The sequence below is a fragment of the Athene noctua genome, chromosome 33 (genome assembly GCF_965140245.1).
Source record: "Athene noctua chromosome 33, bAthNoc1.hap1.1, whole genome shotgun sequence".
Lineage (NCBI taxonomy): Eukaryota > Metazoa > Chordata > Aves > Strigiformes > Strigidae > Athene > Athene noctua.
Window position 1 is genome coordinate 1925137 of NC_134069.1, and position 17278 is coordinate 1942414.

A 17278-nucleotide genomic window follows, 5' to 3' on the forward strand; every position below is an offset into this window, starting at 1 on the left:
GTTCTGGTCGCTGTTGAGGGGCTATAGGGACTTCTGTAGGGACTGAGGTGTCCAGAGCTTATATAACGAGCTCTGTAGGGGCTGGGGGGCTGTAGAGGGGTTATACGGAGCTCTATAGGAGCTGGGGGGGCTGTTGAGGGGCTATAGGGAGCTCTGTAGGGGCTGAGGGGGTGGCCCTAGATTGGTTATGAGGAGCTTTTTACGGGCTGGGTTCGGCTGTAGAGCGGTTATAATGATCTCTATAGGGGTGGGGGGAGCTGTAGTGTGGTTATAGGGAGCTCGGGGGGGCCTGTAAGGGGGCTATAGCCATCTGTGTAGGGGCTTGGGGCCTGTAGAGGGGCTATAGGGATCTGGGGAGGGCTGTAGAGGGGCTATAAGGAGCTCTGGGGGGGCTGTAGAGGGTCTATTGTGAGCTCTGTAGGGGCTGGGGGGAGCTGTAGAGGGTCTGTAGGGACCTGGGGAGGGGTTTAGAGGGGTTATAAGGAGCTGTGTAGGGGCTGGGGGTGTCGCATAGGGGCTATAATGAGCTCCGTAGGGGCTGGGGGAGCTGTAGACAGGCTATATGGAGTCATGTATGGGCTGTGGGGGCTTTAGAGTGGCTAGAATGAGCTCTGAATGGGCTGTGGGAGCTGTACAGGGACTGTAAGGAGCTCTGCAGGGGCTGGGGGGCTGTAGAGGCATTATAAGATGCTCTGTACGGGCTGCGGTGCCCGAACAATGGTTGTAAGGCACTTTGTAGGGGCTGGGGGGAAGAAGAGTGGTTATAAGGAGCTCTGTAGGGACTGGGGGGCTGTAGAGGCCCTATTGGGAGCTCAGTGTGCTATAGAGGGGTTGTAGGGAGCTCTGTAAGGGCTGGTGGGCTGTAGAGGTGCTATAATAAGGAGTCATGTAGGGGCTGGGGGGGCTGTAGAAGGGGTATAGGGAGCTCTGTAGGGGCTCTGGGGCTGTAGAGGGATTATAGGAAGCTCTGTAGGGACTGAGGGGCTGTAGAGGGGCTTTAGGAACCTGGGGAGGGGTTTAGAGGGCTATAAGGAGCTCTGTAGGGGCTAGGGGTGTCGAAGAGGGGTTATAATGAGCTTTGTAGTGGCTGGGGGTGCTGTAGAGGGGCTATATGGAGTCATTTAGTGGCTGGGGGGCTTTAGAGGGTCTAGAAGGATCTCTGTAGGGGCTGTGGGAGCTGTACAGGGCCTATAGGGAGCTCGGTAAGAGCTGGGGGTCTGTTGAGGGTATATAGGGAGCTCTGTAGGGGCTGGCGGGTTGTAGAGTGGCCTTAGGGACCTGGGGAGGAGTTTAGAGGGGTTATAAGGACCTCTGTAGGGGCTGCGGGTGTTGCAGAGGGGCTATAGTGAGCTCTGTATGGGCTGGTGGGAGCTGTAGAGTGGTTATAGGGAGCTCTGTAGGGGCTGTGGGGGTTTTAGCAGGGCTATATGAAGCTCTGTTGGGTTGTAGGGGGGGCCCTAGATTGGCTACGAGGAGCACAGTACAGGCTAGGGTGGGCTGTAGAGGGTCTATAGGGAGCTGTGTCGTGGCAATTGGGGCTGTAGAGGGTTTATAAGGAGCTCTATAGGGGCTGGGGGGCTGCAGAGGGGCTCTAGGGAGCTCTGTAGGGACCAGGGGGCTGTAGAGGCTCTATTGGGAGCTCAGTGCTATAGTGTGGCTGTAGGGAGCTCTGTAGGGGTTGGTGGGCTGTAGAGGTGCTATAAGGAGTCATGTAAGGGCTGGGGGGATCTTTAGAGGGGCTAGAAGGAGCTCTGTAGGGGCTGGGGGGCTGTAGAGGGACTATAGGGTTCTGGGGAGAGCTGTAGACGGGTTATAAGGAGCTCTGGGGGGGCTGTAGAGGGTCTGTAGGGACCTGGGGAGGGGTTTAGAGTGGTTACAAGGAGCTCTATAGGGGCTAGGGGTGTTGCAGAGGGGCTATAATGAGCTCTGTAGGGGCTGGGGAGGCTGTAGAGGTGCTTTAGGGAGTCATGTAGCGGCTGGCGGGCTTTAGAGGGGCTAGAAGGAGCTCTGTGGGAGCTGTACAGGGCCTATAAGGACCTCTGTAGGGGCTTGGTGGGCCGCAGAGGTTTTATAAGGAGCTCTGTAAGGGCTGGGGGGCTGTAGAGGCATTATAAGATGCTCTGTACGGACTGCGGTGCCCGAAGACTGGTTGTAAGGCGGTTTCTAGGGGCTGGGGGGGGAGAAGAGTGGTTCTAAGGAGCTCTGTAGGGGCTGAGGTGGCTGTAGCAGGGTTATATGCTGTTCTGTAGGAGCTGGGTGGGGGGCCCTAGATTGGCTATGAGGAGCTCTGTATGGGCTGGGGTGGGCTGTAGAGGTGTTACAATGAGCTCTGGAGGGGGCTGTAGAGTGGTTACAGGGCGCTCTTGGGGGGCTGTAGAGGGGCTATAAGGAGTTCTGTAGGGGTTGGGGGGGCTGCAGAGTTATTATAAGGAGTCATGTAGCAGCTGGGGGGGCTTTAGAGGGGCTAGAAGGAGCTCTGCGGGGGCTGTGGGAGCTGTACAGGACCTATAGGGATCTCTGTAAGGGCTGGGGGTTGTAGACGGTATATAGGGAGCTGTGTAGGGGCTCAGGGGCTGTTGAGGGGATGTAGAGGTACTATAGGGAGCTGGGGAGGGCTGTAGAGGTGTCATAAGGAGCTCTCTAGGGGCTGATGGAGCTGTAGAGGGGGTATAGGGAGTTCTGGTCGCTGTTGAGGGGCTATAGGGACTTCTGTAGGGACTGAGGTGTCCAGAGGTTATATAACGAGGTCTGTAGGGGCTGGGGAGCTGTAGAGGGGTTGTAAGGAGCTCTGTAGTGGCTGTTGGGGCTGTATAGATGCTATAGGGAGCTCTGTAGGGGCTACTGTGCTGTAGAGGGTCAGTAAGGAGCTCTGTAGGGACTGGCGGAGGCTGTAGAGGGCCTCTAGGCAGCTCTGTAGAGGTTGTACGGCTCTGTAGGGGCTATAAGTATCTCTGTAGGCACTGGGGGCTTTAGAGGGGTTATAAGTACCTCTGTAGGGGCTGGTGGTCTGTAGAGGTAATTTAGGGAGCTGGGGGTGCTGTAGAGGGGATATAAGGAGCCGTGTAGGGCCTGGCATGGGGGGTAGAGGGACTATTAAGTACGTCTGTGGGAGCTGTACAGGGCCTATAGGGAGCTCTGGAGGGGCTGGGGGGCTGATGAGGTGCTATAGAGAGCTCTGGTGGCGTGTAGAGTGGCTATAAGGAGCTCTCTAGGGGCTGGGGGGCTGTAGAGTGGTTATAGGGAGCTCTGTAGGAACTGGGGGGGCTGTTGAGGGGCTATAGGGAGCTCTGTAGGGGCTGAGGGGGGGGCCCTAGATTGGTTATGAGGAGCTTTTTACGGGCTGGGTTCGGCTGTAGAGTGGTTATAATGATCTCTGTAGGGGCGGGGGGGCTATAGTGTGGTTATAGGGAGCTCGGGGGCGCCTGTAAGGGGGCTATAGCGATCTGTGTAGGGGCTTGGGGCCTGCAGAGGGGCTATAGGGATCTGGGGAGGGCTGTAGAGGGGTTATAAGGAGCTCTGGGGGGGCTGTAGAGGGTCTATTGTGAGCTCTGTAGGGGCTGGGGGGAGCTGTAGAGGGGCTGTAGGGACCTGGGGAGGGGTTTAGTGGAGTTATAAGGAGCTGTGTAGGGGCTGGGGGTGTCACAGAGGGGCTATAATGAGCTCTGTAGGGGCTGGGGGAGCTGTAGACGGGCTATATGGAGTCATGTAGGGGCTGGGGGGGCTGTAGAGGGGGTATAGGGAGCTCTGTAGGGGCTGGGGGCCTGTAGGGGGGCTGTAGGGACCTGGGGAGGGGTTTAGAGGGGTTATAATGAGCTTTGTAGGGGCTGGGGGAGCTGTAGACGGGCTATATGGAGTCATGTAGGGGCAGGGGGGGGCTTTAGAGGGGCTAGAGGGAGCTCTGAATGGGCTGTGGGAGCTGTACAGGGCCTATAAGGAGCTCTGCAGGAGCTGGGGGGCTGTAGAGGCATTATAAGATGCTCTGTACGGGCTGCGGTGCCCGAAGACTGGTTGTAAGGCACTTTGTATGGGCTGGGGGGGCGAAGAGTGGTTCTAAGGAGCTCTGTAGGGCCTGGGGGGCTGTAGAGGCCCTATTGGGAGCTCAGTGTGCTGTAGAGGGGTTGTAGGGAGCTCTGTAATGGCTGGTGGGCTGTAGAGGGACTTTAGGAACCTCTGTAGGGACTGAGGGGCTGTAGAGGTGCTGTAGGGACCTGGGGAGGGGCGTAGAGGTGTTATAAGGAGCTCTGTAGAGGCTGGGGGTGTCGAAGAGGGGTTATAATGAGCTCTGTAGGGGCTGGTGGGATGTAGAGGTGCTATAAGGAGTCATGTAGGGGCTGGGGTGGCTTTATAGGGGCTAGAAGGATCTCAGTATGGGCTGTGGGAGCTGTACAGGCGCAATGTTGAGCTCTGTAGGGGCTGGGGTGAACTGTAGAGGGACTATAAGATTCTCTGTAGGGACTGAGGGGCTGTAGAGGGTCTGTAGGGACCTGGGGAGCGCTTTAGAGGGGCTATAAGGAGCTCTGTAGGGGCTGCGGGTGTTGCAGAGGGGCTATAATGAGCTCTGTATGGGCTGGTGGGAGCTGTAGAGTGGTTATAGGGAGCTCTGTAGGTGCTGTGGGGGTTTTAGCAGGGCTATATGGAGCTCTGTGGCGTTGTAGGGGGGGCCCTAGATGGGCTATGAGGAGCACAGTACAGGCTAGGTTGGTCTGTAGAGGGTCTATATGGAGCTCTGAAATTGCAGTTGGGGCTGTAGAGGGCTTATAAGGATCTCTATAGGGGCTGGTGGGCTGTAGAGGCCCTATTGGGAGCTCAGTGTTCTATAGAGTGTCTGTAGGGAGCTCTGTAGGGGCTGGTGGGCTGTAGAGGTGCTATAAGGAGTCATGTAGGGGCTGGGGGGGGTGTTTAGAGGGGCTAGAAGGAGCTCTGTAGGGCTGTGGGAGCTGTAGAGGGGCTATAGGGAGCTCTGTAGGGGCTTGGGGACTGTAGAGGTGCTATAAGGGGCTCTGTAGGGGCTGGGGGGAGCTGTAGAGGGACTATAGGGAGCTCTGTAGGGATTGGCGGCCTGTAGTGGTATTATAAGGAGCTCTGTAGGGCCTGGGTTGGTGAAGACTGGTCATAAGGAACTCTGTAGGGATTGAGGGGGCCACAGAGGGTCTATAAGGAGCTCTCTGGGGACCGGGGTGCTTGTAGAGTGGTTATAGGGAGCTCTGTAGGGACTAGGGGGGCTGTAGCAAGGCTATAGGGAACTCTGTAGGGGCTGGCGTGGGCTGTAGAGTGTTTACAGGGAGCCCTGGGGGGGCTGTAGAGGGGCTATAGCGAGCTCTGTAGAGGCTGGGGGGAGTTGGAGAGGGGCTATAGTGAGCGGTGTAGGAGCTGGGATAGCTGTAGAGGGGCTGTACGGAGCTCTGTAGGGGCTAGTGGGCTGTAGGGAGCTCTGTAGGGTCTGTAGAGAGGTTAAAAGGAGCTCTGTAGGAGCTGGGGCTTGCTGTAGAGAGACTATAGGGAGGTCTGTAGGGTCTGTGGGGGGCCGAAGAGTGGTTATAAGGAGCTCTGTAGGGGCTGGGGTGCCTGTAGAGTGGTTCTAGGCAGCTCTGTAGGGCTAGAGGGGGCTTTAGAGGGGCTATGAGGATATCTGTAGGGTTTGGGGTGGCTGTAGAGGGGTTATAGGGAGCTCTGGTGGACTGTTGAGCGGCTATAGGGAGCTCTGTAGGGGTTGGTGGGCTGTGGAGGCATTATAAGGAGCTCTGTAGGGGCTGCGGGAGCTGTTGAGGGGCTACAGGGAGCTCTGTAGGGGCTCCGGAGACTGTTCAGAGTGTATATGGAGCTCGCGGGGGGCTGTAGAGGGGCTATAGGAAGCTCTGTAGGGGCTGAGGGAGCTGTACAGGGCCTATAGGAGCTCTCTAAGGGCTGGGGGGCTGTAGAGGCTATATATGGAGCTCTGTAGGGGCTCGGGAGCTGTTGAGGGGATGCAGAGGTACTATAGGGAGCTGGGGAGGGCTGTAGAGGGGTTATAAGGAGCTCTCTAGGGGCTGATGGAGCTGTAGAGGGGCTCTAGGGAGCTCTGGTCACTGTTGAGGGGCTTAGGGACTTATGCAGGGACTGGGGGTCCACAGAGAGGCTATAACGAGCTCTATAGGGGCTGGGCGGAGCTGTAGAGTGGTTATAGGGAGGTCTGGGGGGCCTGTAGAGGGGCAATAGCGAGAGGGCTGGAGAGGTGCTATAAGGAGCTCTTTAGTGACGGGGAGGGCTTTAGAGGGGCTATGAGGAGCTCTGTGGGGGGCTGTAGAGGGACTATAGGGAGTTGGGGAGGGCTGTAGAGGGGTGATAGGGAGCTCTGGGGGGCTGTTGGGGGGCTATAGGGAGCGCTTTAGGGGTTGGTGGGCTGTAGAGGCATTATAAGGAGATCTGTAGAGGCAGGGGGGAACTGTAGAGGGGTTACAGGGAGCTCTGTGGGGGCTCGGGGGGCTGTTCAGGGTGTATATGGAGCTCTGTAGGGGCTGGGGGGCTGTAGAGGGTATATAGGGAGCTCTGAAGGGGCTTGGGGGGCTGGTGAGGGTCTATAGAGTGCTCTGTAGGGGATCGGAGGGCTGTAGAGGTACTATAGAGAGCTGGGGCGTATGTAGGGGTTTATAAGGAGCTCTCTCGGGGCTGGGGGAGCTATCGATGGCGATAGGGAGCTCCGTAGGGGCCTCGGGGCTATAGGGAGCTCGGGGGGGTGTGCTGTAGGGGGCTATTAAGGAGCTCTGTAGAGGCAGGGGGGAGATATAGAGGGGCTATAGGGAAGCTCTGTAGGGGTTGTTGGGCTGTAGTGGCATTATAGGAGCTCTGTAGGGGTTGAGGGGCCGCAGAGGGTCTGTAAGGAGCTCTCTGGGGACTGGGGTGCCTGTAGAGTGGTTATAGGTGTCTTGCGGAGATAAGACTCTACAACCGTGAAGCTGTAAAGTAGTGTGGTGGTTTGACTCTGGCTAAATGCCAGGTATCCACCAAGTCACTCTATCACTTCCCCCCCCCCCCCTTCCCTTTGTTTTCTCAACAGGGTAAAGAGGGGAAAGAAGATAAACTAACCCTTGTGGGTGAAACAAAAGCAGTTTTAATATAAGCAAAGCGAAGCCAAAGTCCGCGCGCGGAAGCAAAAGCAAACAGATTTATTCTCTCCTTCCCATGGAGAGGCGCTGTGGGGCCTTCTCGGGAAGCGGGGCTCCAATACACGGAGTGGTTGCCTCGGAGGACCGAGGGTGACCCACCCCTCCCTCCTTTCTCCCGGCTTTATACTGAGCCGACGTCACAGGGTCTGGAATATCCCTTGGGTCGGTTCGGGTCAGCTGTCCTGGCTGTGTCCCCTCCCGAGATCTCGCCCACCCCGTCCCGCTGGGGGAAATGTCAGGAAGAGCCTTGGTGCTGTGTGAGCACTGCTCAGCAGCAGCCACCACACCAGGGAGCTGCCAACACCCTGCAGCTCCCAGCACAAACCACAGCACCACGGGGCTGCTGTGAGGGAAAACCGATTCCGGCTCAGCCAGACCCAGTACAAGTAGGAACGTTTATCCGGCGCCGGGCGCATGGGGGATCGCTCCACCACGAGCACGCGCGCCGTTTGCAGCTCCCGTCCGGCTGATACGTTACAGAATAGCGCATATTCATGGAACGCCTGTACATATACGTAGTGTACCCCCGCCTCCCCTCGCTCCTCATGGTAATCAGGTCTCCTCCCCTTGCGCCTGCGCCATGAGCTCTTCAAGCTCCGGTCAGGGGTCAGAAATTTCTGGGCAAGGGTCGGATAGGTGAAGTACCTCTTCTTCCTCGCTGATGAACTTTTCACCCTGTCGCTCTGCGCTGCCTCAGTTGTTCCCTGGGCCCCGGCCAAACCGCCAGGCCAGTTTGTGCTGGAATCTCGGGTGATTTGTTGCTGGAACACACAACTTCAAGGACCAGAAGAAACTTCTCTTTGGGCTAGGAGATTGCAGCCTAGCAACGTTATCAGCACCTGGTATGTGGCTCTCCCCCCTTTTCTTTGTCCGTGCACAGGCCTCTGTCTTGTGCCATCTGACCAAAGTTACTCAAATCCCCTATCTCAGCACTCAAAATATGGGGGCAGTGGGAGGGGGAGTGTGGGGGCGCGGTGGGGGTTTGGGGGCTCTCTCTGACCCTCCCTGTCCCCCCCAGCCGCTGGGGGGTGCGGCCACAGGGTTTGGGGGGGCCACGGACAGCGCTCAGCATCCTGGAGAAGTACGGTCAGAACCTGCTGCAGCCCGGCCCCCCCGGCACTGCCGCGCCGCCCGCTTCGGGAACCCCGTCTTCCGCGGCACCGTCGATGCTGTGCAGGTACCCCAAAAGCTGCACTGGCACCCCAAAACCTCAAGGACCCCAGTCCCCCCATATCACGGCAATATCCCCCACAGAACCCCAGTGTCCCTCGCTAGCACCCCAGTATTTTACTGTGGGACTCCAGTATCTCCTGTATCACTCCAGTATCCCCCACAGAACCCCAATATCCCTCTCTAGCATCCCAATATTTTTCCATAGTACCTCAATCCCCCGTATCACCCCAGTATCCCCTGTAGCACCCCAATATTTCCCTGTACAATCCCAGTACTCCTAGTATCCCCCCCAGTATTCCTCATATCCCCGCAGTATCCCATTACAGCACCCCAATACTCCCCTTTCACCCCAATATTCTGCTGTAGGTCCCTAGTTCCCTGCCGGGCCCCCCAGTTCCCCCTCACCTGCAGGGGGTCTGGGGGGTGCAGTGTCTGTTGGGGTACACGGAGGAGACAGGGCAGGGGCTGAGCTTCCCCCTGAGGTTGGGGGTCCCCAAATCCCCCGTGTGGCCACCGTCACCGCTGATGACCTGCTGCTGCGAGCCAAGCTGGACCTGCTGCTGGCCGTGAGCTCTGGGGGCCACTGGGAAGGTCATTAGGACAGTCTGGGGCGGCCCTGGGACATGCTGGGGAGCAGTGGGATATACTGGGATATATTGGGGAGCACTAGGAAGGTCACTGGGACACACTGGGAGACACGGGGGGGTTACTGGGCTGTACTGAAGGGCACTGGGACATACTGGGATATATTGGGGAACGCTAAGAGTGTCACTGGGACATACTGGGGAGCACTGTGCCATACTGGGAGGGCTCTTACTCTCCCCTTGCCCCTCTACCAGAACCAGCACCTGAACCCCCAGTTCTTCACTGACCTCCTGGTGGGGGGGCTAAGGTGAGCGGGAACTGGGGGAAACTGGGGCGAGCACACAGCTATACTGGGAGGAGGTTGTGCTACACAGGGGTGGGTGGGGCACGGGGCTATACTGGGGGTGCCCAGGGATGTACAGGGGGTGTGGAGTGGGGGTGTCACTGGTTCATACTGGTCTGTACTGGTGTGAAGTGGGAGCGGCTCCTCTTCCTGCCCCCAGCGGCCACTGGTGCCTGATTTGGTGCCAATACCAGATGGGGACGGCCCGCAGGTAGGGGGGTCTGTAGGGACTGGGGTCTGTAGAGGGGCTATAGGGAGCTCTGGAGGGGCTGGGGGGGTGTGTGGAGTGGTTCTGTAGGGCTCGGGGGGGGCTATAGGGGGGTTCTATAGGGGCTGTTGGGGGCTGGAGGTGCTCTATGGGGCTTCTGTAGGGGTAGGGCGGTGCTGGGGGGGGCTCTAGGGGCTGCAGGGGTGCTTCTGGGGTTGCGTGTGGGACTGTAGGACCCCTATAGGGCCCCTATAGATCCTGAGAGTGTCCCCCTGTGACTCTGGTGGGTCGGGCACCTCCTGCAAGGGAGCGTTGCTGACAGCGCTGGATAAATCACCGGCTCCTCTGCTCCCACGCAGGATGACCCAAAGAAGCCGCAGCTTTTGCTGGCTCTTCTTAGGGAAGCCTCTCCTGGGAAGCCCCGGCAGCTCTGGTAGCGGATACCTGAACAGAGTGTTTTTCCCTTTCAGGAGCTGAGACGTGTGTGTGCGGCACCCCTGGAGACCCTGCGGTAAGAGACGTTTCCTGAGCTGGAATTGTGTCTGTGCAGCAGTCTTGGCTGACCTCGTGCTACCTGCACTCCTTTTCCTAACAGCCAGGGCTCTGGTACTTCCCTCCTGCCTTTGCCTTTTGCTCAGCCTGGCGAGGAAGGGGAGCACGTGCGGAGCAGGGAAGGCACACGTGTCTGCTGCTTGCTGAGCTCAGACGGTTCCCAGAGGGGATGGGCAGCTCTCTGACAAGAGCGGCTTTTGTCTTCCTGCAGGAACTGGCAAACTTTGTTGGCAGAGGAAACCCAAAACAAGGAGCGTCTGCGGGAGGAGGTGGCTCAGCTGAAGGCGAAGTTCAGCAGCACAGAGGTGACCCTGCATTTTGGGGAAGGAGGGGTGGCTGGGCAGAACCCCCGAGAAAGCACTCCTCGGGGTTGTTGGTGGGCTCAGACCGCTGACTGCAGCGAGCCAGCCTTTGCCAGGGGCTTGCTGGGTGAGCTGCTGCGCTGCGCAGGCCCTTCTCCGGGCCCGGTTTCTCTGGGCCGCTTCAGGCAGCGGAGGACTCCCGGCAGCCTTCCCTCGGCACGCCGGGGCCTCTGCCTGCTCTGGCCGGGCCCCGGGGGCAGTGGTGAGACCCAGGTGTGCTCACGGGGTCAGCCAACGCCGGCGGGGCCTGGGACCGTCTCCCGACCGACCTGGAGAGCGTGGAGGGTGGGCACGGGACGGTGGGGACCCTCATCAACCCGCCTCGGGGCTGCGGCCACGGCCACGGCACAGATCCTGTTCCTCAGGCCTGGTGGCTCACACCAGCAGCAGAGCGTCTCTGGGCTCTGCGGACAAGGCTTGGCTTGCACCTCGGGCACTGCCCCTTTGCCTCTGCAGGCGCTAGTGGCCACGCTGCTCTGCCCGCTGACATGGTCCTTTTCTGTGTTCATTCACATCTTTACCAGGAAGTTCAGGACAGCAGCCAGGCAGCGCCTGCCAAAGTCTCTGCCGCGACGTATGACTGGGCCCTGAAAAGCTCTGGTATGGACGCAAGCAGCCCCACCTCCTTGCCCTGCGCTTGCCTGTAGCCCTGCCCAGAGGAGGCCGTGCTCTCCAAAGCGGGGCAGCTGAAATGCTGCCTGGGGTCCCCGAGCCAGGCTGTGGCCGAGCGGCTCTCTCGGGCTCCCTCCCAGTCCTGCCCTTGGCCCCTGCGCGGGGGCCTCTGGCGCTGCCCCCGCACACGCTGCTGCGCTGATGGAGGGGCTCTTCCTGCGGCTGCGTCCGCGAAGGGAACGGCTGGGTCACCCTTTGCTGCCCACGCGGCGAGCCCTCGGCTTTGCTCCGCTGTCGTCGCCCCGGCGCCTGCTGCCCCCCAGCACCCTCAGACCTTCTCCTCGTGGCGCCGTGGCGGCAGCAGTCGCCAGGCACGGGGATGCCGTCCCTGCCCCGCGCAGCCGGGCGCCCCCGCGGCCTGGGGGTGAGAACAGCGCTGACAGACGTGGAGCTGCTCGGCGGCACCAGAAATAGTGTCTGAGCACCGGGTGCTCCTGGTCTGGGGCCTCTGGCAGTGACCTGCTCTCCCTCCCTTACAGGTGCCTCCATTGACATGCGGAGAACTTCGGAGGCCTTCAGCTGCACACACTGGCGCTGCAGCGTTGTGGAGTGGTTCTCTCAGTCCACACCTGATGCTGTTTTGGAGGTACTGTAGCGGAACTCACGGGTGCTGGTTTCCTTCCCTCCGGTGAAGCTGGGACCGACCTCGGGGCTCTCCCCTCAGTGCAGGGCAGTGCCGCTCCAGCCCGCAGTGCCCATCAGGTTCCTGAAGCCAAAGCTCGGACACAGGGCTGGGCCTGCTGGAGATGAGCGGTTCCCCTCAGGAGGGGAACGGGGCTGAGCTGAGCGGAGCTGCTGCCCCTTGCCCACAGGCCTCTGTCCCAGCTGAGTGAAAGACTTTCTCCCTGGTGACCCCCTTTCCACACTTGTCCCTAACGGTGCCTTTTCAGGGGTGGGGGGTGCCCTGCTGAGCGCTGGGCAGAGAGGTGTTTCTGTAAGGCCCTGACTAGGGTGGCTTCATAACCAGTGTTCTCCTCTTTTCCGTAACACTGAGAGCCCCCTCTGTCGGGCAGGGAAGGCGGCCTCCTGCTTCTGTCCGCCCCTCACGGGCGCCTCATTTCCGAGCTGCAATAGCCCCCCCAGACACGCCGGTCCCGTGCTCCGAGCGGCGCGAGCTGTGTTGTCCCCGACGCGCTCTCGCCCCTCACTGCTCTCTCGTCCTGCCTGCAGCCGGATATGTCCCCAGGGAACTGCTGGCCTCTGCCGAGGCACCAGGGCCAGGTGGTCATCAGGCTGCCAGCACGGGTCCATCTGACCGCCGTCAGCGTGCAGCACATCTACAAAGATGTGTCTCCGTCCGGGACCGTCGTCAGCGCCCCCAGAGACGTCGCTGTCTTCGTAAGTCTCTGCCGGGCGCGTCTGGTGGGGTCTGGCCCTGGGGGAAAGCCGTGACAGGGACTCGCCTGCGGCCTTCTGTGCGTTCCCTGGGGCTTGTGTCCTGCTCTCTGCTGAGCCCTGGGGGGACGCTTCGAGGGCTCCATCCCTCTCGGGACATCTTCTGGCCGAAGCACCTCCGGGTTCTTGACCCTGAGGAGCCTGAGCTCCGCCCCGGGCAGTGTCAGACAGCTGCTGGAGCCCGGGAGAGGCCGGGTACCTGCCCGGGCTGAGCCAGCGCGCACGTCCCCTCTGTGGGGCTGAGTCTGAACTGCTCTGCTTGTGCTTTGGCCCCAAGGGACTGGACGCGGATGGAGAGGAGGAAGCGCTGCTCCTGACGTTCACCTACGACGTGACCAAAGAGGCCATTCAGACCTTCCCTCTGAAGGTACGCTCCACGCGCGGGGGAGGATGCCGGGGGGCGAACCAGGCTTGGCTGGGAGCCCACGGCAGGGGGGTGTGAACGCTTCCTCCCTGGGCACAGGGCCCCGGGCCCCCGCCCAGAGAGCCCTGGCGGGGCTGAGGCGCAGGCGGTGGTTCTCCTCGCAGCAGAGCGTCCCCTTCTCTGCGGGAGGCAGGCAGAGCGGGCAGCGGGGCCTGGAGGGCCAGAGCAAGGGGCAGGGGGGCGCAGCCCCGGCCGGGCCGGCACGCAGAGGAGGCCAGGAGCCTTCCCCCGTCCCGTGCCCCGGCCTCCCCAGCAGCCCCGGTGGCAGCAGCCGCTCCCACCCGCCGCCGGGAGCTGGTTCCTGAGCAGGAGCAGGGCCGGCAGGGAGGGACTGACTGCACTGTCGCTCTTAACCCCTCTGCCTCCCTTTCCCTCTTGTCTTCGCAGACCGCGCCGTTTCCCAGAGCCTTTTCCTATGTCAAGTTCCTTGTGAAGAGCAACTGGGGCAACCCCGAGTACACCTGCGTTTACCGAGTGCAGGTGCACGGGCTGAGGGCGGGCGCAGGAACCAGCTGAGCCCTGTCCTGCTCTGGGCCAGGCGGGAGTTCCCTCTCCGTGGCCGAGGGGAGCACGGCCGAGGGCAGGGCTGCCTTGGAGCGTTCCACGTGGGGTCACGTCCCGCTCCCCGTCCAGGCGGACGCTGCTCCCCCGCGCCCCGTTTCGGTTCCGGGGTGGTGGCGGATTCTCTGGAGCGGTCGGGTCGCTGCTGGGACGGGCCCAGACCGGCCACCGCTCGGTGACCGCCTTCACCTGCTCGGCCTTGCTGTTGTTGTGTTGGTCCTGTTAGTACTAGTAAATCTTTTAGTTCAACCTGTGAATTTCCTCTTTTGTCCCTCTCCTGTTTCACCGGGCTGGGGTGGGGGGAAGTAAACAACTGGCCACGTGGCGATTGGCTGCTGGCCGAGTTCAAACCACAACACACCAGAGAAGAACAAGAAGGACCAACAGAAGAAAAGAGGGAAGAAATAACTAAAGGCTGTGGCCTTTCAGCTCAGCGTGGATTTGTCTCCATCGGGGGGGCACCAGAAGAGCCCTGGGGGGGCGGGGGTGCCCACTGCTATGGCCCCTGCCCAGCCTGCCGGTGGGTGTGGGGGCACCAGCAGCCCTGGGGCCAGCTCCTGGGGGCTCTCGGGGCCGGGGGGGAGCCCCTTCCCCACCCCGTGAGCGTCCCGGGCCGGGTCTCGCTGCTCTGTCCGGCAGCCGTTTGTGCCCGGGGACACCCAGACACAGACTGCGCCCTGCCGCCAGGCCCCCCCTGCTCAAGGCCTGGAAATAATTAATCGCCAGAGAGCGGCTGCGCAGATCCGGCCAGTGCACGCATTTCATTTCCCGCCGTAACAAAACTTCCTCAGCATCTCCTTCCTTCTCTTCCTCCCTGGAAGAGGAGGGTACAGGGGGGGCCCGGCGCTGGGGGAGACGCTCTTCCTGCGCCTCCTCCTTCCGAGAGTCTTTTTCCTTTACCTTTGTATTACAAAACACACAACGGCCTGGGGAATACCTTGCACAGTCTATTATTAAGGCCACACACATATATCAAATTTGCTCGTCCCAAAAACTATATGGACAATTAGCTGGCACTTTACCTGGTTAAAAATACCGCTGATACCAGACAAGTTGTGAACCACCAGACAGCTCCAGGCAGTCATCGCTTCCTACCCCCTCCACACCTTCACAGCTGAAGTCGCACGCTTCTCTCACATTCAGAATCACAGGCACCTTACGCGAAGCAATAAATATTTACATATACGTGCAAAATCACCCACAGAAGCAGCTCACGAGCCCCCACGGCAGGGAGCAGCACTAGAACCGAGAGGCTCCCGGTCCTCACGGAGCTGGACAGTGCTGTGGCACGAGCACAAGTTCAGTGCCAAGATGCTGCTCAAGAACACACTCTGCACTGCTGACATCTGGGCTCTGACCAAGTGTTCACTGACTTCACACACTGATCAGGGTACCTCCCGACTAGAAGCACTGCTGCCTTACCAACAACACAACTACCCGTAACCAGTTTACAAGAAAATCTAGTCAAACTCTCCATGAAAGAGTGTGATTCCTCCAGCTCCTATCACAGACGGGTACACAAAATGCTTCAGGTAACAGACAAAACTCCTCCCCAACAGACGGAGATTGGCCTCTTCTTGAGGGTTCAGCTACCTATGACAATTAAAAGGGGTCTTCTTTTCTCATTCTGATAATAGAACCTAGTCAGCAATGAGTATGTTCAATGCATTTTGAAAAAGTCCGAATAAACTAATAGAGACAGGTAAATACCACCAAGAATTCACACTTGACAAATTCTTCTAAGAGACGACTTATAGATGGCTTTTTGATTTCCAAAAGCGTCATAATCATGTAGGAGCTACTTCTGTATGAAACAGGTCATGACCCGGGGGAAATAAAGTCCCTTGTGTGTAAGGCACTAGCTGAGTCCTTTAGGGACTGGGTTCCTTTTCAGAACGTACCACAGATTCCCTCGGCGATCTTTAGAGAAATTATTTGGTTTATGCCTTCACACTCTGTATCTAAGGAGGGCCAGTACCTTTTTCGTCACCTTTCTTTGTGTGGTTTGCTAAGTATGCAAATTCTCTGCCATGGGAAACGTCCCTTCTCCGCGGGCTGCACCACACATTGCACCATGGAGGCTCTAACCCAGACAAGGACTAAAGTAAGGAATTTCCATCCATCCCTCAGCGCTGAGGGGGAAAGAGCTACGGATTCAAGTGTGCATCTGACACAGGTCACCCTGTAGGACGCAGACCGACGTATTAAAAACACAAGTGTTGCGGTGAGGGAATAGCTGTCTTTTTCTACCTGCCAAGCCACAGAGCTGTGGCGCTCAGATCACAGCTAACCCTTGCAGGAGGTTAAAACCTTCGCAGGAACAAAAGCACAGACACCGATATGACGGTTACTACTTGTTCAGCTTATTAGCTGTGCAAATGCCTTATATATGCTCCTTAAAGGGACCCACCTGAAGCATGGCTGTGTTTTGGTCACATCCTTCTTTGGCATCTTTGATTGGTTCCCTATTCTTCCCGTACATCGCGAGCTCTTCCGCGCGCCTCTCCCTACACACAAGCAATTTGTTGTTTTTAAATAGGTTCAGTGCACCAAAACTCACAAACAAACAAAAAGCAAACAACAAAAACCATTAATGGGGAAAAACCTCGGGTTTGACCTTCACCAGTAAACCCAGCGCCATCCACTGACCCCGTGTTTCTGTGCCCGGTGTGCCCGCCCGCAGCTCCGCACAGCAGCAGGGCTCTTCTCAACCCCGGGCTCTGCCCAGGGACACGAGAAATCACAGCGCTGCCAGCTCACAGCAAAGGCTCCAGGCTCTCGCCTCTGAAGCAAAACCCTTCAGATCTGCACTTAGGCATTTTAGACAAAGTCCACCAGCAATGCAAACAGCTCCGTCCACCACAAAAACAACGCCGGCTGCTATCGGTACGTGTGCCGCCGGGCACGTGTTATCAAGGGCAGAAACCCAGGGCCTGGAGCATCGCTTCACCGCGGGTGTATCCAGAAACACGCGATCCCGGAGATCCTGGCACCACTGCCCGGGGTTCCTCCCGCACCAAAAAGAGTTCTGACACTTCTACGCGTTTCCTTCCCGTTTACACCCAGCACCAACCGGGGCATCAATTCCTGTTTCTCGAGCCGTTACACTCTTGCCTTGATTAAAGCGTTTCATAACAGCCACCGCAGGCCAGACTCTCACCCAGATCTCCGGGAACCTCGGCAGATGGGTCTGGAGGGGAACGCCCGGTACCGCCGGGGGTCTGACAGCGGCGTTCCCTCGAGACAGCTCCCCTCCAGCTTTCCAAAACCCCCGAAAACACCCACAGTCCCGGTCAGACCGAGAAGGAGCGGGAAAACGGATCCTTTGCTCAACCTCGCTGTTGCCCAAAGTGCAATTTCCACGCGGCCCTGGCGCCCAGATACCCCCATTTTATCCTCACGTTTTCAACCCTCCTCCGCGCTCTCGACCCGCCCCTCGCGCAGTTTCTCTCTCCCGCGACCACGCGCAGACCCTGAGCGGATCCCCCCGCGTGTTCCCGGCCGCCCGCCCCGGGTCCCCGCGCAGAGCCCGCGGGAATCCCCCGCCCGGAGGAACCGCTGTCCCGGGACCGAGCGGCCGCGCCCGGCCCCGCCGGCCCCTCCGGCGGCGCCGCCCCGCCGGCCCCGCGCCTCGCTCCGCGCCCCCCCGCGCACGGCCCGGCCGCCCCCCCGGCCCCTCCCGCGCCCCCGAGCGCAGCCTGACCGCGGGAGCGGAGCCGCGGGGCGATCCGCGCCGTCCCCGCCGCCGCCGGGGAGCCGCCGCGCGTCCGCGGGGGACCGCGCCCGCGCGGGGGGGGCCGCGCCGGCGGCCGTCTCCGCGCGGGGCTCCGCGCCCGCCCGGCCCCGGTGCCCGGCGCCTCC

The 17278-nt window shown here is 59.8% G+C and overlaps 2 protein-coding genes across 2 annotated transcripts in view; both read left to right on the forward strand.

Moving 5' to 3' along the window:
* The window catches only part of LOC141972478 (scavenger receptor cysteine-rich type 1 protein M130-like), a 149782-nt gene that overhangs the window by 23550 nt on the left and 108954 nt on the right, over window positions 1-17278 (forward strand). The window lies entirely within an intron of this gene.
* On the forward strand, window positions 10817-13674 carry LOC141972517 (sperm-associated antigen 4 protein-like). The gene is made up of 5 exons (XM_074930423.1): window positions 10817-10965; window positions 11517-11623; window positions 12208-12375; window positions 12710-12799; window positions 13244-13674. Exons 1-5 carry the CDS (start codon window positions 10854-10856, stop codon window positions 13370-13372), a joined length of 606 nt encoding a protein of 201 aa, XP_074786524.1. The 5' UTR covers window positions 10817-10853; the 3' UTR covers window positions 13373-13674.

Excerpts from the sequence above, each read along its gene's own strand:
- LOC141972517 (XM_074930423.1), top strand. The coding sequence starts at position 10,854 with ATGGTCCTTTTCTGTGTTCATTCACATCTTTACCAGGAAGTTCAGGAC. Across the intron at positions 10,966-11,516 it reads CTGGGCCCTGAAAAGCTCTG|GTGCCTCCATTGACATGCGG; the intron begins GTATGGACGCAA and ends CCTCCCTTACAG. Across the intron at positions 12,800-13,243 it reads TTCAGACCTTCCCTCTGAAG|ACCGCGCCGTTTCCCAGAGC; the intron begins GTACGCTCCACG and ends TTGTCTTCGCAG.